This window comes from Mobula birostris, chromosome 28 (assembly GCF_030028105.1).
Source record: "Mobula birostris isolate sMobBir1 chromosome 28, sMobBir1.hap1, whole genome shotgun sequence".
NCBI classification, from domain to species: domain Eukaryota; kingdom Metazoa; phylum Chordata; class Chondrichthyes; order Myliobatiformes; family Myliobatidae; genus Mobula; species Mobula birostris.
In genome coordinates this window covers 22,452,831-22,478,475 of record NC_092397.1, presented here as the reverse complement: position 1 = coordinate 22,478,475, position 25,645 = coordinate 22,452,831, and the positions used below count along the sequence as shown (strand labels likewise).

The 25,645-nt window shown below is 45.5% G+C and overlaps 1 protein-coding gene and 3 non-coding genes across 4 annotated transcripts; 3 read left to right on the top strand and 1 right to left on the bottom strand.

The window, feature by feature from the left end:
* Positions 1–421: 421 nt before the first annotated feature.
* On the top strand, positions 422–493 carry trnam-cau (transfer RNA methionine (anticodon CAU)). Its single transcript has one exon. It is a non-coding gene; the product is annotated as a tRNA-Met (tRNA).
* A 130-nt stretch (positions 494–623) lies between these two features.
* Positions 624–697, top strand: trnan-guu (transfer RNA asparagine (anticodon GUU)). The gene has a single exon. It is a non-coding gene; the product is annotated as a tRNA-Asn (tRNA).
* A 2,807-nt stretch (positions 698–3,504) lies between these two features.
* Positions 3,505–3,576, bottom strand: trnag-ccc (transfer RNA glycine (anticodon CCC)). The gene has a single exon. It is a non-coding gene; the product is annotated as a tRNA-Gly (tRNA).
* A 19,567-nt stretch (positions 3,577–23,143) lies between these two features.
* On the top strand, positions 23,144–23,859 carry LOC140189076 (histone H4). Its single transcript, XM_072245778.1, has one exon. The coding sequence runs from the start codon at positions 23,158–23,160 to the stop codon at positions 23,467–23,469; it is 312 nt and encodes a 103-aa protein (XP_072101879.1). The 5' UTR covers positions 23,144–23,157; the 3' UTR covers positions 23,470–23,859.
* The last annotated feature ends 1,786 nt before the right edge of the window (positions 23,860–25,645 follow it).

The window sequence follows — 25,645 nt, the reverse complement described above, 5'->3', positions numbered from 1 at the left end:
CAATGTCTCCCATCCACTACATATTGTACTGGTTGGGTACAGGAGTACATTCAGCCGGAGGCTCATTCCACCGAGATGCAACACAGAGCGTCATAGGAAGTCATTCCTGCCTGTGGCCATCAAACTTTACAACTCCTCCCTTGGAGGGTCTGACACCCTGAGCCAATAGGCTGGTCCTGGACTTATTTCCTGGCATAATTTACATATTATTATTTAAATATTTATGGTTTTATATTGCTATATTTATACTCTATTCTTGGTTGATGCAACTGTAACGAAACCCAATTTCTCTCGGGTTCAAAAAAGTATGACTATGACTATGACTGTGACTAAGACATAAACAGACACAGAGATAAACACATACACAACACACACAAAGCATCCACAACACTCACATACAACAATTCTTTATATTCTCGGCAGCAGAGTGGCGCAGCGGAAGCGTGCTGGGCCCATAACCCAGAGGACGATGGATCGAAACCATCCTCTGCTATATTTTCTGTTAGCGGCAGCGCTTATGCATCCTCGTGTTTTAAAACACAAATGTGTCATATTATGCATTTGTAAAAGGAAACCGGATTTCAATTAAAATTCGTCATTTATTCGTACTTCATTTAATTCTCGTCTCTGTGGCGCAATCGGTGAGCGCGTTCGGCTGTTAACCGAAAGGTTGGTGGTTCGAGCCCACCCAGGGACGCTGGTGATCGTCAGCAGTTTTTTTTTAATCTCTTTCTCATTCAAGAGAAATTATGCAGCAGCAGCTACGGAATAAAGTATACGGTCGATGTTTCAGGCCGAAACCCTTCACAGGTTCATGAAGCAGCCTGGCCTGCTGAGTTCCTCCAGCATTCTGTGTGTGTTGCTTGGATTTCCAGCACCTGCACATTTTACCGTTTGTGATTCGACTTCTGCACTGTGAAGTCTCTTCCATGGAATTGAACTGAATTAACTATTAATTACGTCCTTCACATACATGAGGAGAAAAAAATCTTTACGTTACGTCTCCGTCTAACTATACAATGTACAATTTATAGTAATATGTAATAAATAGTATGTACAACAGGACAGTCAATATAACATAGAAATACGATTGTATCAGTGTGAATTAATCAGTCTGTTGGCCTGGTGGAAGAAGCTGTCCCGGAGCTGTTGGTCCCGGCTTTTATGCTGCGGTACTGACTCCCGGATGGTAGCAGCTGGAACAGTTTGAGATTGGAGTGACTCGGGTCCCCAACAAACCTGCGGGTCTATTTTACACACGCTAGTGATCCGGCAGTTTTTTTTTTCTCTCTCATACAAGAGAAAATGTGCAGCAGCATCTATGGAATAAAGTACACAGTCGCCGTTTCAGGCCGAAACCCTTAGAAACATAGAAACATACAAAACCTACAGCACAATACAGGCTCTTCGACCCACAGTGCTGTGCCGAACATGCACATACTTTAGAAATTACCTAGGGTTACCCATAGCCCTCTATGTTTCTAAGCTCCATGTACCTATGCAGGCGTCTTTAAAAAGACCCTGTCGTATCCGCCTCCACCACTGTCGCTGGCCGCCCATTCTATGCACTCATCACTCTCTGCGTAAAAACTTACCCCTGACATCTCCTCTGTACCTACTTCCAAGCACCTTAAAACTGTGCCCTCTCGTGCTAGCCATTTCAGCCCTGCCGGGGGGGAGGGGGGGAAACACCTTTGACTCTCCACACGATCAATGCATCTCATCTTCTACACCTCCATCAGATCAGCTCTCTTCCTCCGTCACTCCAAGGAGAAACGGCCGAGTTCACTCAACCTATTATCATAAGGCATGCTCCCCAATCAAGGAAGCATCCTTGTAAATCTCCTCTGCACCCTTTCTATGGTTTCCAAACCCTTCCTGTAGTGAGGTGACAAGATCTGAGCACAGAACTCCAGGTGGAATCTGACCAGGGTCCTACATAGCTGCAACATTACCTCTCGGCTCTTAAGTTCGATCTCACGGTTGATGAAGGCCAATGCACCGTATGCCTGCTTAACCAGAGAGTCAACTTGCTTTGAGTGTCCTATTGACCCAGATCCCAAGATCCCCCTGATTCTCCACACTGCCAAGAGCTTTACAATTAATACTATATTCTGTCATCATATTTGACCTACCAAAATGAACCACTTCGCACTTATCTAGGTTGAACTCCATCTGCCACTTCTCTGCCCAGTTTTGCATCCTATCAATGTCCCGCTGTAACCTCTGGCAGCCCTCCACATTATCCACAGCACCCTGAAAATTTGTGGCATCAGCAAATTTACTAGCTCATCCCTCCACTTCCTCATACAGGTCATTTATAAAGATCACGAAGAGTAGGGGTCCCACAACAGATCCCTGAGGCACACCACTGGTTAACGGCCTCCATGCAGGATATGACCAGTCTACAACCACACTTTGCCTTCTGTGGGCAAGCCAGTTCTGGATCCACAAAGCAATGTCCCCTAGGATCTCATGCTTCCTTACTTTCTCAATAAGCCTTGCATGGGGTACCTTATCAAATCCCATGCTGAAATCCATACACACTACATCTACTTCTCTACCTTCATCAATGTGTTTAGTAACATTCTTCAGGATCATGAAGCAGCCTGACCTGCTCAGTTTCTCCAGCATTTTGTGTGTGTTGCGAGGATTTCCAGCCTCTGCACAGTTTCTCGTTTGTGATTCGACTTCTGTACTTCAAAGTCCCTTCAATGGATGCCTACCCTGAAGAAGTTTAAATCTTCTCTTCGACGAGAGTTCAGTGAAACCCTCTCTCACTGCCGCCCCCTCTGCAATTTCAGCTCTTCTGTTTCTGCTGTGTTTCATTGCGAGCTGGGAAACGCTGCGCTGTCCGGAGGCAGCGCTCCGTACTGCAGTCGCGATGAGTACAGTGGGAATTGAATCTGTTCTACGTGTTTCAGTCACATATACCGAAATACAGTGAAATGCTTCTCTTTCTCTCTGTTCATAGAGATCAAATACACAGTGCATTGGGAGAGAACAAAGTGAAGCAATAAGCAAATGCAGAATGAAGTGTAACAGCCACAGGGAAAGCACGGCGCAGGTAAATAATATGCTGCAGCACCATAACGAGGTGGATTGTGAGGTCAAGAGTCCATCTTATCGTACTAGGGATCCATTCAATAGACACAACTTTCCATGAGACTGTGATGTGTACCTTCTGCTGGATGAAGGAGGGAGACCAGAAAATATCTGGGGCGTGTTGTGTCTTTCATCAGGAATCTGTATGTTCGATTTGACCAGAAAGTGTACGTTTCCTCGAGCAGAGTCCTTGGAACTAACGGACTTCCGGGGTCTAAAGTTATGTTTTTCATTCAATTTGGGGTCCTCGATCCTCCTACATCAGGGACCACCACCATCGTACCTGAGGGATCCATCTGATGCATTAGAGTGAATTTCACTGACAGTAAATTGCCCATGAATTCTGCGTTCATAGTGCTTGGTGAGAGGTTATCTTTTTCAGTCTAAAAGTGTACAACCTGCGATGGCCGGGAATCGAACCCGGGTCAACTGCTTGGGAAGCAGCTATGCTCACCACTATACCACCATCGCCCCATGATGCAAACCAGATTCGGTTACTGAATGATCTCTGGTGCTATAAGAGTCTGTAACTCGATTCTCAGTGTCTGAGCTGTTTTCTGAAGGATCGTTCCTCACTCTGTTGCAGTTCCTATTCCGACCACTGGATGTCGCGACGTTCCGACAGACCGGAGAAACACATCACCTGGGATCCGACTGAAGGGAGAATCGACCCGAGAGATTCGAAGGGCTACAAATGGTTTCCTGCTTGACGTATCAGTAAATGGGAACCAAATTCTGATTATAAATATCCGTTCAAACAAACACGCGGTTAGACTTTAATGGGATCCCTTCCTTTGGCCAGTCCTTGAACTCAATCAGTGACTGAATCACTGAAGAAGTCTGAGACCCCTCCAGTCACACAGTGAGGAGGGGATGGGTAAAATGCGCCACCTCTGCACTCAGCAAACAGACATCAGAGTGACTCTATGAGTTCTCCTGCACCCTGACATCCGTGTGACAGGTTCCACACTCCTGTTTATTCCTCGTTAGTTTCCCCACCTGTCACGCGGGAGAGAGGGGTTCGATTCGCCGACGGGAAGACCGTTTTCCTGCTTCAAATGAAGACAGGATTAGAATATGGGAGAGTCTAGTGTGCAAATAGCCCGCGACTGGAGAGTTTCCCGAGAACAAGGGACGGTCTGTTCAGCATTTTTTTTCAGTGTTCCATCATCGTGTCTGTACTTCAACGCCGTTCGGCGTTAAGCTCGGTGACCGAATCCTTCACTCCGAAACATTAAACCGGGGCTGCTGCTCCAAGATATGAACCCCCGCACTTTCCCACCACTCATGGCGACTCTGTCAGATTCCCTGGGTGACTGTGTGGAGAAGACAGGCAAAGGTACAGTTGAAACACTTTGGTGAGAACCAAACCATGTGGCCGTGTTTACCGACGGGTTTAAAGTCACCCTGCCCCTCCCGCAGCCCCGGACCCTCCGACCAGACGCTCAAAAAGTGCACTGGAGGAAGGTTAGCTTAATGTTTGTGACGTCATTGCAGCATGTACGTAAACGCTGCGTTGCCCCACCCCTGGACCTGATTGACAGCAGAACCAAGAAGAGGGTTCGAGCTGCTGACTGGCTCCGGAGCAGTCGCGGTTGGTGGCGCTGGCAGTGAATGTGTGGGGATTGTGGGAAATAATGTAGGTTCAGGAGGGGCCCTCCGTCTGGAAAAAGATCCGGAAACTGAGGGTTCTGGTGAATGCGGGAGGAGGTTGGAATGAAGTTGAATTTACATCTGGAATCTGGATCTGGAATAATTTCAAGTGATTTGTTAGGAAAGGCTGGATAATTTGGAAGGAAAAAAGACTTCAAGGTAATGTTTAAATTTGACCCGGAACAGCCTTCTTTCATCAATCCCATTAAATTAACTGCAACAACACACGAAATGCTAGAGAAACGCAACGGCAACTATGGAAAAGAGTTCAGTCGACATTTCGGACCGAGACCGTTCATCAGACCTGAGTTCCTCCAGCATTGTGTATGTGTTGTTTGGATATCCAGTATCCGCACGTTTTCTCGTTTGAAATTAACTGCAGAGTTGAAATCTGCTTTAGGGAGTATAGAATGTGCTCAAACCTGAAGAGGAGGAGATGTGCCAATCGTTAAGATAAGAAACTGTGAGAAGGCTTTATTGGGTTAAAATAAGATAATATCTCTGTTTCCTGATGAAAATAGAGGTAACCGGGGTGTGAGAACTGTCACAAAGGGGTGCTGGGAACGGACCCAAATGCGAGACACAGACATTGAAGTACAAGGAACAGGATTTGACTAGAGTAGGGACGTGACAGGATTCAGACCAGGAACAGGGACAAAAACGCAGACGTGGGCTGGGGAAAGCGGGACCAGGGCTAGAAACCATGGACTAGGAGACAAGCTGGGGCCTTTCCTCTTGAGCTTGGCTGCGGGATCGTCGAGGCTTGGGTTCTTGGAGATCAGAGACAGACTCGGGACCGAACATCAACATAGAGCCGGGACTTAACCTTCGAAAAGCCGGGACTCATTTTTAAGCAACACACATCAAAGTTGCTGGTGAACGCAGCAGGCCAGGCAGCATCTCTAGGAAAAGGTACAGTCGACGTTTCGGGCCGAGACCCTTCGACAGGACTAACTGAAAGAAGAACTAGTAAGAGGTTTGAAAGTGGGAGGGGGAGGGGGGATCTAAAATGATAGGAGAAGACAGAAGCGGGAGGGATGGAACCAAGAATTCGCATATCAGCTCTTGTCTGAATGATGACTTGTATCCTCTCCAATTCCCCTACTGAAGCAACAGCAGATGCTGTCTCGTTGGCTCTTCACACAACTCTGGAACATCTTTTCAGCAAAGATGCAAACATCTGAATGCCCTTTATTGATTACAGCTCAGCACTCAACACCATCATCCCCTCAAAACTAATCAGTAAACTCCCAGTCCTGGGCCTCAATACTCCCATGTGAAATTGGATCCTGGATTTCCTCAGGTGCAGACCCCAGCCAGTTCAGATTGGCAAAAACGTCTCCTCCACAATCTCTATCAGCACAGGAGCACCATAGGGAAGTGTGCTTAGTCCCCAGCTCTACTCGCTTTACACCTATGACTGTGTGGCTGAGTACAGCTCCAACACCGTATACAAGTTTGCTGATGACACCACTGTTGTGGGCTGTATCAAAGGTGGCGATGAATTGGCATGCAGTAGGGTGACAGAAAACTTGGTTGAGTGGCATAATAACAACAACCTCTCAATCAATGTCAGTGAGACCAAGGGACAGATTGTTGACTTCAGCAGGGGATCTGGAGGTACATGAGCCAGTAATCAAAGTACGATCAAAAGTGGAGAGAGTCAGTAACTTTAAATTCCTGTGTGTCACTCACTCAGAGGACCGGTCCTGGACCCATCATATAAATATTACTGTGAACAAGGCATGACAGCTTTTCTACTTCCTCAGGAATCTCAGAGATTCAGCATGCCATTGAAAACTTTGTCAAACTTCTATAAATGTCTGATGGAAGGTGTGCTGACTGGCAGCATTATGAACTGGTATAGGAACACCAATGTCTTTGAGTGGAAATTCCTACAAAGCTAGTGGATTCAGCCCAGCTACATCACGGGTAAAACATTCATAACCACTGAGCACATCTACATGAAACATAGCCATAGGGAAGCAACATCCATCATCAAAGATCCTCACCACACAGGCAATGCTCTTTTCTCACTGCTGCCATCAGGCAGAAGGTACAGGTGCCTCAGTACACGCTCCACCAGGTTCAAGAACAGTTACTACCCCTCAACCATCAGGGACTTGAACAAAAGGGGATAGGTACACTCACGTCAGGACTCTTTTCAGGACTCTGTTACATGGTTATTTCATGCTCATTATTTATTGCTTTTTTTTCTGAATTTTCACTGTTTGTTTACAGTTTATAATTCCTCATATTTACAGTTCACAGGAAGTTATATTGATTTGCTAAGAATTGCCGCAGGAAAGAATCTCAGGGTTGTATGTGGTGACATGAATCTACTGTGAGAATAGATTTTACTTTGAACTAGATGGTGATATTTTCGTACCATGAGGACAACTTACTTTGGGTTAAAATTTTGGCTTTGACAATATTTTTCCGTGACGCTCTTTCTTCATGAATTTTTCAGTGATCTAGTTACAAGGTTTTTACCCCAAATTATAAAAAATTATCCAACAAAAATATGCAAAATACAAACATTAAATATGTATAATGCCGCAGAGTCATATTAAAATATGAATATTACTGTCTCTAACACACTCAATTCCCGTGGGTGGGGAGGGAGTCACCGATCCCGGAAATCTCCGTCTGCACCCACTCTATTTACAATGGTGGCAAGTTTTTCAGCGGCTCCACTGATTGACAGCTCCCTCTGCCCCGCCTCCCGGGCAGTGCACTCTCCATCACGTGACACACAGAGACAACCAATCCGTGACGAATGACGTCACAGATGTCCCACCTCCGTCGTTTCCTGGGGAACGGTAAATCCCGGCTGGTGGCGTCAGGACTATGGCGACGTGGGCTCGATCGTTTCGGCTCCGCTGTGGGATCCTCTTCCTGCCCGCGGAACAGTGAGTGTCTGTCAGCGCCTCCCTGCACCGGCTCTCTGCCTCAGGTACAATATTTAAAACATATTTGCACAGTCACATGGATGGGAAAGGTTGAGAGGGATACGGGCCTAATGCAGGCAGATGGGCCGAGTTCAGGTCGACAACTTGGTCGGCGGGGATGAGTTGTACCGAAGGGACTGTTTCATTTCTGTATAAACCAGTGACTCTGTTTTGGGAGTTAATTCCGGATGCCAGTTATTCTCTGTGTGAAATATTTACCCCTCAGATCCCCTTTGAATCTGTCTTTAAACAGTTTTGTCCTGCTCTAATGAGAGGCAGTTCTTTGGCTGACAAGGCAAGTAGAACACACAACCCTGTCTACCTGTGATGCCACGTACAGGGAACTGTGTAACAATATTAGAGGCACATGCACAGGGGCTTCAGTGAGCAAGGCCCAGAGGGATATGAAACTAATGCAGGAAAGTGGGATTAGTATAGCTGTGCATGATGGAGAGCATAAATGTGATGGGCCGGAGGGTCAGTTTCTATCCTGTACAATCCTGACCACAGCAGTCCTCCACAGCAGTGAGGTTTGTCACCTTCATTCTCAGCTGTGAGCTTGTTCCACTGAACCCCTTATCCTCTGAGAAGACATTTGCACCCTCCCACCGTGACCAAGCTGTCAGCCATCTGTCCTAATATCACCCAGAGTACTTCACCAAATTCCTATTTCAAAGTATTGTAACTGGTGCCCAGGAAATGGGAGCATTTTGGTAGCCTTTTAAGGGGGTTTGTTCAGTACTTGACCATTAATACCTTTGTACAACAAAAATCCATCGTACTGGGTTCTGAATATTTTAGCTGAGTCCATGCTGAAGCTCTGTGTTCCAGGTTCCCACTGCACTTTCACAGTCAGTGGTTTCTGCATGTCCATACTGACCATCAAGAATCTGTCTCCACTAACTCAGCACTTGGTCTGTCTCCTACCCTGCCTTGGTGATTCAAATGCTCATCCAGATGGTCCTTAAATACCAGCCTGCACCACCTCCTCAGGCAGAGTGTTCCAGATTGTAACCTCCTGGGGAGCGAGGACAGTTTTCCTCAGATCCTCTTTAAACCACACATTTCTCCCATTCAACTTAGTTGCACACACCGCATACTTGTGTGTATTAAATTCCATCTGCCATTTTCCCAGCTGGTCCACATCCCATGTCAAGATTAGCAATCCTTCCTCGCTGTCCTCGGCACCCTTAATCTTGGTGTCATCTGTAAATTTGCTGATCCAGTTTAATACATTCTCATCCAGATCATTAATACAGATGGAAAACAACAATGGACCCAGCACTGGGAAGTTTAACCAGGGCAGGATGTACACAGTGAATGACAGGTTCCTGAGAAATGTTCATGAACAGAGACTTTGTGTGTTTCTGCCTCCACTACTTCCTCTGGCGGCTCATTTGGGATAGCAGCTATTCTCTGTTACATTGACTGTTCCATTTATAATAAATTACTGTGATTGCATAGTTAGATGGAGACATGATGTAAAGATTTTTACTCCTGATACATGTGAAGGATGTAAGAAATAAGGTCAATTCAATTCTCCATGCGAAATATTTACCCTCAGATCACCTTTAAACCTCCTCCCTCTCACCTGAAATCCATTCCCTTCAGTTTTAGACAGTTTTAGTCGGAAAACAGTCTCTGTCTCTCTAACCTTTATATGCCTCACATAACTTTATCCACCTCCATCAACTCACCTTTCAGATCCCCTTTAAACCTCCGATCTCTCACGCCAAAACTACTCCCTTCAGTTTTCAGAGTGAGAAAACTGTTCCTTCCCTAGAAGACCCTGGGGAGTGAACAGTTTGTGCCTACCCATCTCCAGATGATTCCATTAATCCATGAAACTGTCCCCTGCACCAGATTCTCAGCCACACATTCATCAGTGGTATCTTCCTGTATCTCTCTGCACTAACAAGTGTCACTGGCGGTAATATGAAGCTTAGTAATTTTAGTTTCTCTCTTCTTTCTCTATATTTACTGCACAGGGCACATCCCGCCTCCTCCCTACATTGCTATTACTAACATGCACCGTCCACCACCATGTCTGGCTGCTCAGCCTTCCATTTGAAATGTCCTGCGACTGCTGCGAGACCATCAGACCATGAAGTACAGGAGAAGAATTAGGCCATTTGGCCCCATGCAGTTTGCTGCACCATTCTGCCAGGGATCAACGATCATGACAGATCTCTTAACCCTCTCAAATCCTCTTCCTACCCCCACCAAGAATCAAGAACCTCCACATTAAATACAGTCATGTCACTTTTTATTGTCATTTCAACAATAAGCTGCTGGTGCAGTACGCAGTAAAAACAAAACAACATTCCTCCAGGACCATGGTGCTACATGAAACAACACAAAACTACACTAGACTAAGTGAGATAAGAAAAGGCGACGCAGAAACTACACTGGACTACGGACCTACACAAAGTGCACAAAACAGTGCAGGGCAGTACAATAAATAATAAACAAAGCAATAGCCACAGTACAGGACAAATTACAATATAATAATGATGTAGCTGTCAGTCTAGACTCTGGGTATTAAGGAGTCGGATGGCTTGGGGGAAGAAACTGTTACCCAGTCTGGTCGTGACAGCCCGAATGCATCGGTACCTTTTGCCAGATGGCAGGAGGGAGAAGGGTTTGTATGAGGGGTGTGTGGGGTCCTTCACAATGCTGTTGGCTTTACGGGTGCAGCGTGTGGTGTAAATGTCTGTAATGGTGGGAAGAGAGACCCCGATGATGATCTCAGCTGTCCTCACTATCCGCTGCAGGGTCTTGCGATCCAAGACGGTGCAATTTCCGAACCAGGCAGTGATGATGCAGTATCCCCAATGAATTGGCCACAGCCGTCTGTGGGGATGAATTCAGAGTCAGAACCAGAATTAAGTTCATTACCACCGGCAGGTGTCATGAAATTTGTTAATTTAGCAGCAGCAGTTTAATGCAGTACATGATAATATAGAAAGAATAAATAAATCAGTATGTGTGTATAGGGATACATATATTATGTAGATTAAAAACAGTGCAAAAACAAATAATATAGTTTAAATAATATACAGTATATAGAATACATCTATAGAAGTTTTTGAGTGTTTTAAAGTGACAGACCAAATATCTTCAAACTCCTGATAAAATATATCCACTGTCTTGCCTTTTTTATACTGTAGCTGCATCAATATGTTGGGACCAGGTTAGATCCTCAGAGATGTTGACACCCAGGAATTTGAAATTGTTCACTCTCTCCACTTCTGATCCTTCTCTGAGAATTGGTTCATGTTCCCTCATCGCACCCTTCCTTCAATCAGCTCTTTTGTTTTACTGACATTAAACACAAGGTTGTTGCTGTGATACCACTCAGCCAGCTGGTAAATCTTACTCCTGTATGCCCTGTCCTCTCCATCTGAAATTCTACCAACAGCAGATTTGTAGTTGGCTTTTGAGCTATAGTCACACGGTCATGGTTATAGAGGGAGTAGAGCAGTCGGCTAAGCACACATCCCTGAGGTGCACCAGGGCCAGTGTTGATCATCAGCGAAGAGAAGATATTAATTTGAACTTGAATTGACTTTATTTCTTACATCCTTCACGTACATGAGCAGTAAAAATCTTTACGTTATGTCTCTGTCTAAATGTGCAATCATAGTGATTTATAATCATTGATAATAAATAGAACAGTCAATGTAACATAGAAATGCCCTCAAATCAGTGTGAGTTAATCAGTCTGATAGGCTGGTGGAAGAAGCTGTCCCAGAGCCTGTTGGTTCTGGCTTTTATGCTGCGGTACCATTTCCTGGATGGTTGCAGCTGGAATAGATTGTGGTTGGGGTGACTCAGGTCCCCAGTGATCCTTCAGGCTCTTTTCTCACACCTGTCTTTGTAAATGTCTTGAATCATGGGAAGTTCACAACTACAGATGTGCTGGCCTGTCCACACCACTCTCTGCAGAGTCCTGCGATTAAGGGAGGTACAGTTCCCATATCAGGCAGTGATGCAGCCAGTCAGGATGCTCTCAATGGTGCCCCTGTAGAAAGTCCTTAGGATTTGGGGGCCCATAGCAAACTTCCTCAACTGTCTGAGGTGAAAGTGACGCTGTTGTGCCTTTTTCACCACTCAGCCTGTATGTATAGACCATGTGAGCTCAGCAATATTGATGCCGAGGAACTTAAAGCTGTTTACCCTCTTAACCCCGGATCCATTGATGTCAATAGGGGTTAGCCCGACTCCATTAATCCACACATTCTGATTATCACCAGTCTGCACAGATTGTGGTCTCCCGGTTAGGAAGTCAAGGATCCAACTGCAGAGGGACCAGGTTCTGTAGTTTAGTAATCAGGACTGTGGGAATGATGGTGTTAAACACTGAGCTCTAGTCAATGAACAACATCCTGACATAGGCTTCACAGATTCACTACCTTTACTGAGGAAATTACTCCTCATCTTTGTTCTAACAGGGTGTCCTAGTATTCTGACGCTGTGTCCTGTGGTCCTAGACTGCCCACTCCATCCCAGGCCTTTCGATATTTGATCGGTTTCAACAAGATTCCCTCATTCTTCTAAAGTCCATTGAGTACAGGCCCAGAGCCATCAAACAATCCTTGTGCATTAACCCTTTTATTGCCAGGATCATTCTTGTGAACCTCCTCTGGACCCTCTCCTATGCGAGCACGTACTTTTTTAGATAAGGGGCACAAAACAGTTGACAATACTCCAAGTGTGAGCAGACCAATGCCTTATCAATCTTCAGCATTACATCCTTGCTTTTGTATTGTACTCCTCTCTAAATGAATGCTAACATTGCATTTGGCTCTTCCTTGCCACCGGCTCAACCAGCAAGTTTATCTTTTGGTAATTCTGCACATCTGAGACGTGCCTGACCCTGGTACCCAGGAGGGGACACACCATCGTGTCATCTCTGTTGCGGCCACAGAATCTCCTGCACATCCCCTGTACTGTGAGTCTGCTGTCATCACTGCTGTGATTGACCTTTCCTCCCGCGGAGCATCGGACCGGGGTGTCAGTACCACCGACCTGACGGGCTGCTGTGCTCTGGTTCATCATCCTCCCAGGGGTATCCAAATGAGTGTACTTGTTACCGAGGGTCACAGCCACAGGGAGACATTGCACTGTCTGTCTCTTCCCCTTTCCAGTCGTGGTCGCGACCAAACTATTTGCAGCCTGACCTCAAGTTTGACCAACCCACTGAATCTCTGGTCTCAGCATCCTGGAAACTCTGGGTCTGTCCATCTCCAGCTCCATTTCCTTCACACGGTCAGTCAGGAGCGTTACCTCTTTCAGAACCCTGGGGTACAGTTCATCTGGTCCGGGTGACTTATCAACCCTCAGGTCTTTCAGCTTTTTGAGCACCTTTTCCCTTGTAATAATAACTGCTCTTCTCTTCCCTCACACCCTTCAGCACCTGGCACACTGCTAGTATCTTCCACTGATACAAAATACTCATTTAGTTCATCTGCCATTTCCTTGTATCCCCCCCAACCCCCGCCGTTATTATTCCTCTGGCCTCATTTTCTAGCAGTCCTTTACCCAGTCTCACCTCTCTTTTATTTTTACGTACTTGAAAAAGCTAAAACTATCCATTTTGATCATGTTTGCCAGCTTGCTTGCATGTTTCATCTCTTCCCTCTTTAGGTTGCTCTCTGTCAGCTGTTAAAGCTTCCCGATCCTCTGTATTCTGAATAATTTTTGCTTGTTGTATGCCCTCCCTTTTGGTTTTACATTAGCATTGACTTCCTTGTCAGCCACGGTTGTACTATTTTGCCATTTGAGTATTTGTTTGTTTCTGGAATACATTTATCCTACACCTTCCTCATTTTCCCCAGAAACTCACACCATTGCTGCTCTGCTGCCATCCCTGCCAGCATTTCCTTCCAATTTACTTTAGCCAACTCCTCTCTCAAACCACTGTAACTACCTTAACTCCACTGAAACACTGCTGTGTCAGACTGTACATTCTCCCTGTCCAATTTCAAGTTGAACTCAGTGATACTGAGACCACTGCCTCCTAAGGGTTCTTTTACCTTAAGCTCCCAAATCACCTCCAGTTTATTCAATAACACATAATCCAGTATAGGTGATCCGCTAGTACCTCAATGACAAACTGCTCCAAAAAGCCATCTGTTCAGCATTCAGCAAACTCACTCTCTTGAGATCTATTTCCAACCTGATTTTCCCAATCAACCTGCATGTTAAAATCTCCCCTGACTCCCATGAAATCTCAAATAACATTCCCCTTTTGACCTGCCTTTTCTATTTCCTGTTGTAATCTGTGGCCCACATCCCAGCAACTGTTGTAGGCCTGTGTACAACTGCCATCAACGTCCTTTTTACACTTGCAGGTTTTTACCTCAACTCACAAGGATTCAACATCTTCCGATCCTTTGTCACATCTTTCTACTGGTTTGTTACCATTCTTTATCAGCAGAGCCATTCCATCCCCATTGCCTACCTTCCTGTCCCTCTGATACGTGTAACCTTGGGCACTTAGCTCCCAACTACAAACATTCTTCAGCCGTGATTCAGTGATGGTCACAACAATCCATAATAGGGCAATAAGATTATCCACCTTATTTCTTATACTCTGCGTATTGAGATATAACAGTTTGAGTACTGTATTTGCTACCCTTATTGATTCTGCATCCCTCATGCACTGATACTCACCCTGCTGGCTGCAGTTATGTCCTATCATCTGCCTGCCCTTCCTGACAGTGTGACTGCATGCGATCTTTGCTTTCTTTACCATCTGTCCTACCCTGAGTCTTTTCATGCCTGTTCCCACGCCCCTGCCAAATTAGTTTCAACCCTCCCCAACTGCTCTAACAAACCAGCAGTATGCCCACAAGAAAACTAACCTCAGGGTTGTATATGGTGACAGAAATGTATTTTGATAGTACATTTATTTTCAGCTTTGAACTTTGTAGTAGAGAGCCGGGTGTTGTACTGGTCTGTGTCCTCACTGGCCGGTGCTGTGCTCTGGCAGCTCAGTGTGCTTGATATATAGTGTCAGTGTTTCAACAGAAGTGTGTCCTTATTACACAATTGATCTTGTCCATCCTGGAGCTTGGAAGATTCACTGGCGACCAGAATGATCCTTTCAGACTATTATTGGGCAGAGAATCATTCTGTGATCGTCGAGACTATTTGACCCATCAAGTTAATACCAACTCCTGCTACAACATTTCCACAATCCCATTCCCCACTCTGTCCCCACAGCTGTGCAGGTCATTTCCCCTGAAGGACCTGTCTAATTCCTCTTTGAACACTGGTTGTTCCTGCCACCACTCTGCTGAGTCCCATATTTCCCAAGGTGAAGTCAAGAATGTCGCCCTCCCTGGTGGACGACATATTGTTTCAGGAAACCTTCCCGAACACAAATAATGCCCCATCCAAGCCTCAGGGTGTAACGGAGTCCCAGTTACTCTGAGGAGATATTCACTCACCAAATCTACTCTGCAGTTTTTGCATCATCCCATAGCCTGCTAACATATCTGTTTCTGTCTCTTACTGGCTATTGGGAGGCCGACAGTATAATCCCATCATGGTGATTGCACCTTTCTTATTCCTGATTTCTACCCACATTGTCTTACTGGATGAGCCTCTGGGATGACCTTGACCTTGTGACATTCTGCCTGATCAGCAGTACAGAGCCCGAACCTCATTCACCTCCCTCTGGACTGTCTGAATCATCTGAATCCTGGAATGTTTATCTGTCAGTGCTGCCCTTCTCTCAGCCAGATCTCTGTAATGGCTGAGTCGCCATGCCATGTACTAATCCAGGCTCTAAGTACGTCTGCCGTAACCGTTCCACACTGCACTGATATAAACACACTTCAGGCCCTCAGTGCCACTGTGCTCAGTAACTCGGCCTAACTTCACAGTGGTGTACTGGGCCAATGGCACCAACACGGGTGATGCCATCTGACTCAATAAACTGATTGGAAAGGCTGGTTCTGTTATAGGAGAGAAACTGGACACACTGGGGGCCGTGGTAAAACAAAGGACCCTACGGAAAATCCTGGCAATCCTGGACAATGTTTCTCACCCTCTGCATGCCACCTTGACTGAACAGAGGAGCACCTTCTGTAACAGAATAAGACAACTCTGCTGCTCCAAGGAGCGCTGTATGAAGTCATTCTTACACTGGGCTGTCAGGGTCAATAATGAGTCAACCTATAGCCGGGGAAGTGATGACCCCCCCCCCCCACCCCACCCCACCCCCATGTTAGACTGTTGGAGGTAACTGACTTTTTATTCTTTCTCTTGCTTCTCTTCTGATATTTGTATATCTGTGCACTTGTAATGCTACTGAGACACTGTAATTTATCCATTTGGACTTACTTCCTGTGTTAATCCACATCCGTCAATGCCAGTTGCTGACATCTTACTCTTCCCATCACCTGTCCTGAAGGAGAGCCCAATGATCCATGTAACTAAAACCCTCCATCCTGCACCAGCTCGTGAACCACACATATAACTGTATCACACTTTTATTTCTTCCCTCGCTAGCAGGTGGCACTGGGATTTCCACCCCCCACCCCCGACCACAGAGTTTCCACTTAACTTTTTCCCCGACTCCCTGAGTTCTCCTTGCAGGACTTTTCTCTTTTGTTGGTGTCAATATGGACCACGACCTCTGGCTGCTCACCCTGCCCTTTCAGAATGGCCTGTACTTGTTCAATTCCATCCTTGGCCCTGGTACCAGGGAGGCAATGCACCATCGTGCAGTCTCTCTCCTTGCCACAGATACACTTGTCTGTGACCCCGGCTAAAGACTCCCCTGTCACTGAGGCTCACCGAGAACACAGAACAGTACAGCACAGGAACAGACCCTTCTTCCCATGATGTCTGTGCTGAACACGATGCCAAATGAAACTAAGTCTCTTCTGCCTGCTTATAATTCATGTGCTTCAATTCTCTGAATATTCATTTGGTTATCTAAAACCCTGTTAAATGTCATTATTATATCTGCTTCCACCACTCCCCATGGCAGCCCATACCCGGCCCTCACCACTCTCTGTACAGAAACAGAAATCTTACCTGTCCTAATGTCCACCTTTAAATTCTCACCCTGGCATTTTAAAGCTGTGCCTTCTCATATTTGATATTTCTACCCTGGCAAAATGATCTTGCCTGTTTACCTTGTTTACACCTCTCATAGTTCTATAATCTTCTGTCAGGTCTCCCCCTCAGTCTCCTTCACTCCAGGGAAAACAGTCCCAGTCAGTCTGATATTTCCTTGTAACTCAAGCCCCCAGAGCAGGTAACATTCCTGTGAATTGTTTCTGCACCTTTCCAGCTTAATCACATCCTTCCTCTCATGTAACCAGAACTGCACAGGGTACTCCTGGTGTGGTGTCATTATTGATTTGTACAACTGTAATGTGATGTCCCAACTCCTCTCAGAGCCTTTGCCGATGAAGACAAGCATGTTGTGCTCCTTCTTCACCACCTTGTCTGCCTGTGTTGCCACTTTCAGGGAGTACGGTACCTGTGCCCCAGGTTTCTCTTTCATCAACACTCCTCAGGACCCTCCATTCACTGGGTATGTCCTGACCTGCTTTAACTTCCCAAAATCCATCATTGTGCACTTGTCTGTCACAGTAACAACACTTCTCTGTTTCTCTGCACCAACACCCCAGCAGTAAATGTCAATGGACCATTCAGCTCTAAACCTTGGTCATATATGGCTTTATGAACCACTCACTGCTCCTGTCTCTATTTTGTTGTGTAGTTCAGCACCTCGACCCCTCTCTATTTCTCTCATTTATAATTTATCTCCACATAAATAATAGTTTGACTTTTGATTCCTCCTACCACTCGACATGCCTTCACACTTCACCACATTAAACTCCGTTTACCATGTATTCTGCTCACCAGCTTCCCATGTCCCATTGAAGAGATGAAATGTCCAATCACAACATGTCCCCCACCACATTCACTGTCATTGCCACCGTGGATTCCTCACTCTCTGCCGCTCCTCCGGGTCATTAATATCAATAGTAAATCATTGACAATCCAGAACTGGTCGCTGGGACACTCCACTAGTTATATCATCCCAGTCTGAAACAGACCTGTTATTCTGTCTCAGTATGGTAACCAGTCTTCAGTCAGTATTAACACACTTCCTTCCCAGTACTGAGCTCTGGTCTTGTGCACCAGCCTTACATGTGGCACCTTGGCAAATGGCTCCCGAAAATCCAAAAACACCGCTTCTCCAACTTCCCCTGTAAAGTCTTAAATCTCTGGTGTGTTTGTCAAACATGACTTAACATTCAACAACCCAGGTTACAGGGTCCAAGACCAGGTTCCAGATGGACAGGGTGGTGAAGAGGCTTTTGGAACACTGGCCTTCACTCAGGGCCCCGAATATAGAAGCTGGGATGAGATGTTGCAGTTGTCCAACACGTTGGTTTGGCCACATTTTGCAAATAGTGTTTAGTTTCTGTGACCCTGCTGTATGACAGACACCATTCAGCTGGAAAGAGCACAGAGGAGATTTATGGGGATGTTACTGGATCTCAAAGGATTTGTGGAAAGGTGTTTTGGATAATTTTCCCTGTAATGTTGGAGAATGAGTGCTGATATTGCAGAGGTGTATAAAATCATGAGGGACCTGGAGGCTGGAAATGGAATGAGCTGCTAGGGGGAATGGTTGAGTCAGGGACATTAAAAAGGCACTTGGACAGATAGATGGAAAGAAAAGGTTTTGAAGTATCTGGGCCAAATGCAGAGAAATGGGACAAGGAGGAGGATAACCTTCTTCATAATGTGGTGGTGAGGGGGTTACAGACCACAAGCTCAGATGGGAACTTTGGTCATCGTGGAATCTGTGTGAACCTGACTGTAGACATTGAACTTTTCCAAATGATTTGTTATTTCTTGATAGATTATCAACTCCAGTACCTGAAGTGAAGTTAACAGGACTACAGTTACCTGCTTTTTATCTTCCACCCTTCTTCAGCAATGGTTTTCAACTCCACTGGGACCTTTCTGTAACAGTGAGTTTTGACAAACTTCAATGTCTCTACTTTCTCTACAGACTTCCTGTGAAACCCTCCAGTGCAGGTCGTTGGGACCTGGTAAAGTTTGCTTTTAGTCCCATTAGTTTCTCCCTTGTGATGCCAATTGTTATACATTATGGCACAATGTTGAAATGTCACCGTTAGATATCTGTGGGATGTTTGCTGTGACCCACTGTGAGCACTAATGCAAATTATTGAGTGAACTTCTCTGCGTGTTCCTTTTTACTTTTAGCTTTTCACTGGTTCCTAGAAAATCTCTGATTCTCTTGTGCACCACCAGCGCCTCTTTGTATGTTCTTTGATTTAATATTTCCTTGAATGCCTTTGACCACACCCCAGGATCTTGAGGCCGCTCCTACCAATGTTGTCTTTCCCTCCCCCTTTCACCATCATTGTCCCTACATATAAAGTTCCTATGAAAATTTACAGCATTGAATCTCAGTGGATTGAATTTGGCTTTTTTTGAAACCAATCAATGGAAAAAGACTCTTTTGTGTCAAAGGGAAAACAAATCTCTACAAAATGCTCTAAACTAATTACAAATCTAAAACACAAAATAATTGTCTGTTTAATTATTCACCCCCTTTAATATGACACTGACACACCGAATCATCATTGGTGCAGCCAACTAGTTTTCGATGTTGCATGATCAGTTAAATGGGGATCACCGTGTGCAGTCAAGGTGTTTCAATTGATTGTAGTAATAGTACACCTGTAAGTGGAAGGTCGAACTGCTGGTGAGTCAGTATCCTGGGAGAAACTACACCGTGAAGACAAATCAACACTCTGAGCTGCTCTGCAAACAGGTAATTGACAAACACAAGCCAGGAGATGGATACAAGAACATTTCCAAGTCACTGAATGCCCTTGGAGTACAGTTAAGTCACTCATCCAGAAGTGGGAAGTATATGGCACAGCTGTAAATCTACCAAGAGCAGACTATCCTCAAAAACTGAATGGCCATGCAAGAAGGGGCCAGTGGGGGAGGCCACCAAGAGACCTATGATAACTCTAGAGGAGTTACAAGCTTCAGTGGTGGGAGAGATTGTGCATACATCAACTGTTGCCCGGGTGTTTCACCAGTCGCAGCTTTACGGGAGAGTGGCAGAGAAAAAGCCAGTGTTGAAAAATGCTCTGATGATATCTTCCCTGGAGTTTCCCAGAATTGTTGGGGACTCTGAAGTTAGTTGGAAGAAGATTCTATGGTCTGATGAAAACAAAATTGAACCTTTTGACCATCACAAACACTAAGTTTGGAGTAAGCCAAACACCGCACAACATCAAAAACATACCATCCCTACCGTGAAGTATGGTGGAGGCTGCATCATCCTGTGGGTATGCTTCACTGCAGCAGGCCCTGAAAGGCACATAAAGGTAGAGGGTAAAATGAATGCAGCAAAATACAGGGAAATCCTGGAGGAAAACCAAATTCAGTCTTCAAGAGAACTGCGACTTAGGAGAGAATTAATTTTCCAGCATGACAATGACCACAAGCATAAAACCAAAGCTGCAAAGGAATGCCTTAAAACAACAAAGTTAATGTCCTGGAGTGGCTTTGTGAGAGTTCAGACCTCAATCCAATTGAGAATTTGTGGCTGGACTTGAAAAGATCTGTTCACTCACTAACCCATGCATTCTGACAGAGCTTCTGCAGTTTTGTAAAGAAGAATGTGGAAAAATTGCAGTGTTCAGATGTGCAAAGCTGATAGACACCTATCGACACAGACTCAACTGTAAATACTGCCAAAGGTGCATCAACTAATTAAGGCTTTGAAGGAGGTAAATACTAAGGCAATGAATTATTTTGTTTCATATTTACAATTAATTTAGATCTGTTTTCACTTTGACACCATAGTCTTTTCTGTTGATCAGTGTCAAAAAAGCCAAATTAAATCCATTGCAAAACAATAAAACCTAATAACTTACATTTTGCCAATTCCGTGTGGAACATTGAATATAGTGGAATGTCGAAGTCCCAGTCTCTGTAACCATGTCCCTGCAATTACTGTCAGATCAAACATATTCATCAGTACACAATATGGAACAGATGGCAACCTGCCCTTCGTCTCACAATATCTGCGCCAATCATAGTAATGATCAGACTTTATTAAGTACTGTGGAGGTCTCACTGGAGTATTGTGAGCAGTTTTGGGCCCTTCATCTAAGGAAGGATGAGCTGAAACTCGATGGGTTTCAAAGGAGGTTCTCCAGATTGATTCCAGGATGAAACATCTTGTCATATGAAGAGTGTTTGATGGCTCTGGGCCTGTATTCACTGGAATTTTTGAACAATGAGGGGTGGCCCAATTGAAACCTATCGAATGGTGAAAGGCAGTGATAAAGTGGATGTGCAGAAGATGGGTGGGAGTGTCTAATATCAGGACACAGCCTCAGAATAGAAGAATATCCTTGTAGAATGTGGAGATGAGGAATTTCTTTAGCCAGAGAGTGGTTCATCTGTGGAATTCATTGCCACAGGGAGCTGTTAAGCTAGGACTTTATGTATATTTAAGGCAGAGGTTGATAGATTCTTGATTGGTCAGAGTATGAAGGGATACAGGGGAAAGGCAGGAGACTGGGGCCGAAAGGAAAAATGGATCAGCCACAATGAAATGTCGGAGCAGACGACGGGCCAAATGGTTGAATTCTGCTCCTATATCTTAGCCTGTGTCACTTCCTGAGAAACCTCAATCAATTTTGTCAAGCATGATCTGCCCACACAAAACCATGTTGATTGTCCCTAAGCAGGCCATGCCTTTCCAAATGTGCATAAATCCTGTACCTCAATATCCTCCCCAGTAGCTTCTCTACCACTGAAATGGGGCTGCCTTGCCTATAGGTTCCTGGATTCTTGTTATTTCCCTTCTTGATCAAAGCTGCAATATTTCTGACACTCTAGTCCTGTGGGACCTCATATGTTGTGATCGAGGACACATAGATCCTTGTCAAATCACCGGCAATCTGCTCACTTGTTTCTTTCACTGTTGTAGGATATTTGCCTTCAGGCCCTGGAGTCTTAGCCATCTTATTGCTTTTCAGACGTCCCAGCACAACCTGCTCCTTACTCTCAAAATGTCTCTGCACATTCGCATGTCTCATTCTGTTTTCATTGCCATTCAATTCCTTCACTTCAGTAAATACTGACACAACATACTCATTTAGTACCTCAGCCACTTGATCTCACTTCAACCACATCATTCCTCCTTTAATCTTGAGTCGACATTTCTATTCTCTGGTTATCCTCGTCTTATTAATACAAATCACAAGGCCTTGGGATCATCTTTGGTCCTACATTACAAGGACAGTTTGTGGCCCCTTTTGGCCTTTCCTATCACCTGCTTTAGCATTTCCCTGCTACCTTTATATTCCAAAGGTACCCAGTCTGACTTTAGCTTCACAAGCCTTCCATAACCTTTTGACTAAATTTAGGATCTCTCCGCTTGTCTAAAAATCCCTTACTTACCATCCTTCTCCTCACTCCTCACCGGAACATGCTGATCCTGAACTCAGAGTTGCTGGTCTTTAGACAACTCCCACACATCAGATGTGGACTTGTCTGACAGTGGCTGCTCCCAATCAATGTTGCCTGGCTCCTGTCTTCCTCCGTCCTGACTTGTCCTCCTGCAAATTAGTACCTTCATACAAGATCTACTTTTATTTTTACTTGTAACTAAGAAAAAAAGAAACTTGTGATCACTGTTCCCAAAATGTTCACTGACTCTCAACTGTCACCTGGCCTGGCTCATTCCCATCTGTTCTCACCTCTGGTTGGGCCCTGTACATAATGTTTCAAACACTCCTCAGATTCACTGAAGAAATCTGGCGCATTTAAGAATTAAGCAAGTTCCAGTTAATCTAGAGAAGATAATGTCCCCCCACTGGTTGTTGCGGGGCCAATACAAACACCCCAACAGTGTAACTGCAGATTGCCTCTGTAAATGAACCTTCCAGTTTGCTGTGACATTCCCAGTGAGGTAACCTCTGCATTTTTAACCCCCCACTCACATGTAAAACAATGAAACCCAGGAATGTTGAGCTGCCAGACCTGTCCGTCCGATAACATAGTACTCCTAGTGTTGAAATAAACTCATTTCAGCCCATCAGTCCCACCATGTTTATTAGCCTGACATTGGCTCTCGTTCTTTTCAGACTGTGTGTGAGGGAGTTTTGTTTTTCGCTGGAGCGCTTTGTGTCGGATGAATCGTTGGAAATTGGCGGGTGTGGTAAAGTGAAGGCGGAGCTGGACGATGAGAGGCCGCTCTCGGCTCTGTCCGTCACTCTGACTCTGTCTCCTCCCCTCCCCGCCTCTGTCTCTCTGCGCGTTTCTCGGGCAGGTCGGGGCGCTGTGTATAAAAGGAGACAGCAGCAGGCAGTTTGTCAGTGAGCAGCGACCTGAGTGAAGCAGTATCATGTCTGGCAGAGGGAAAGGAGGCAAAGGACTGGGCAAAGGCGGAGCCAAGCGGCACCGTAAAGTGCTCCGTGATAACATCCAGGGCATCACCAAACCGGCCATCCGCCGTCTGGCTCGCCGTGGCGGCGTCAAGCGGATCTCGGGTCTGATCTACGAGGAGACCCGCGGGGTGCTGAAGGTTTTCCTGGAGAATGTGATCCGGGATGCGGTCACCTACACTGAACACGCCAAGCGCAAGACGGTCACTGCCATGGATGTGGTGTACGCTCTGAAACGCCAGGGCCGCACTCTCTATGGCTTCGGCGGCTGAAAAACTCCCACTTCCTCCCGAGCACGAAACAAAGGCTCTTCTAAGAGCCACCCACCGCCTCACAGACGGAGCCGTATCCACAACCTTTTAATTATTTTTATCGATACATTCAGCTGAGTTACATTTGAAACACATTAATCGGTTCGGTTTGCAATATTCCTGCGAATCTGCCTTTCCAGTCGGTGATTACTTCAGAACCTCTGAACGCGTTAAGATCGATCTTCATTCTTTTATCCGTCTCGGACAGGAATCAGTTCACTCGTTTAGAGAAGCGACTCCGTAATTATGCATTTAAATCTTAACTCAGGGGATTAGATATTAAATTTATTAAATGAAACTGAAATTGTATAATGCGTGATAAAACTAACGGTAAATAATTTTTAAAGAAGTCTTCCATCACCGTTGCTGGGTGCTTTGAAATTGGCGGGCAATTTGAAATTGATCCTGCGCCAATCACACTGTATTCTGATCCGATGAAGTCCGACTGCCAGTAAATTCCTAGAACTCCTTCTGTACGTGGTGTTAGAGGGCGTTTTTTTCTCTCTCTCTGGAGCTCTGTGTTTCGGACAAACCGTTGGAAATTGCCGGGTGTATTAAAGTGAAGACGGAGCTGGACGATGAGAGGCCGCTCTCGGCTCTGTCCGTCACTCTGACTCTGTCTCCTCCCCTCCCCGCCTCTGTGTCTCTGCGCGTTTCTCGGGCAGGAGTGGTGGCAGAGGATTGGAGGATGGGTCATGTTATCCAGTAATTTAGGATCGAAGGAAAACCAAACACAAGACCATTGTGCAGATGCTGATGGAGGGTCTCGGCCTGAAACGTTGGCTGTTTCCAGTTTCTCATAGATGCTGCCTGGCCTGCTGAGTTCCTCCAGCACTGCGCGTGTATCGCTGCGAGGAAAAGCCTGGGAGCTGAGTCAGGGCTGATAACGTCACTGCCCGGCTCAGCAAATTTATCGATGTCACTAAAGTTGGTGATATCGTGGAGTGTGAAACAATGTAACTAACATTACAACAGGACGGTGATCAATGAGGTCACTGATTTGAGGAATGACAGATAAATGTGAGATGTTCCATTGTCATTGACGAACCAGGGCAGAACTGCCGTGGGGAATGGTCTGTCCCTGGGAGTGCTGTAAAACAGAGATATCGGGGTGCGGATATCGAATTCCTTCAGAGTGTAAACACAGGTAGTCAGGACGGTGAAGAAGCTGTTCGCCACACTCGCATTCATCGGGTAGAGTATCGGCCACTGGACTGTGACGTCACGTTACAGCTCTACCAGCCTCGGGGAAACTACTCTCGGAGCACGGAGTACAGTTATAGTTGCCCTGGGATCAGAGGGTGACATTAAACTGGAGAGGGTGCAAAAGGGATTTAACAGGAGGCTACATAGGCCAGGACCTTTCTCACCAGAGTGTATGTGACATTAGAGAGGTGATAAAATAATGGCAGTCATAGATACGGTCAACAGTGAATCTGTTATCTTCAGGTTTATGGAGTTGGAAGCGAGAGATTACAGATATAAAGTGAGAGAGGAAAGATTTAAATAGGACCCTGAGGAGCAGGTTTTGTACACAGAATGTGCTGTTTACATGGAACAAACTACCCCAAGTGGTGGTGTAGGTGGGCACAGTTGCAATATCTCTTGGACTGTGGAGAGGGAAGTTTCACAGGGACATGGGCCAAATGCAGGCAACTGACAATAATTTTGTTTGGCCACTTGGTCAGCATGGATGTGTTGGGCTGAAGGACCTGTTTCTGTGCTGCATAACTCAGTGACTATGTCTGCTGCTGTGGCAGAGTGGGAGAGACAGTGTCAGTAGTGAGAAGGTTTGGGGGATGTAGACAGGAGAGTGAACGGTTGAGGATGTGGCAGATGGAACAGAATGTGGGGAAATGTGTGATCACCCATTCCCAGGAACAAACTGTAAGAGTCATTTCCACACAGGGATGTTCAGAGGGACCTGGGCATCCTTGTAAACAAATCACTTGAGTTTACATGCAGATACAACAAGTAATGAGAGTGCCTGAACTGTGCTGTACTATTCTATGTTCTATTTATATGGGAGGCAGGGTTTGAGGGTCGGCACAACATTGTGGGCCGAAGGGCCTGTACTGTGCTGTACTATTCTATGTTCTATGTTCAAACAGTATTTTGTCCTGTGATCCATGGGGAT

Bases quoted from the DNA above. Each gene is read 5' to 3' on its own strand.
- LOC140189076 (XM_072245778.1), top strand. From the start codon at position 23,158: ATGTCTGGCAGAGGGAAAGGAGGCAAAGGACTGGGCAAAGGCGGAGCC.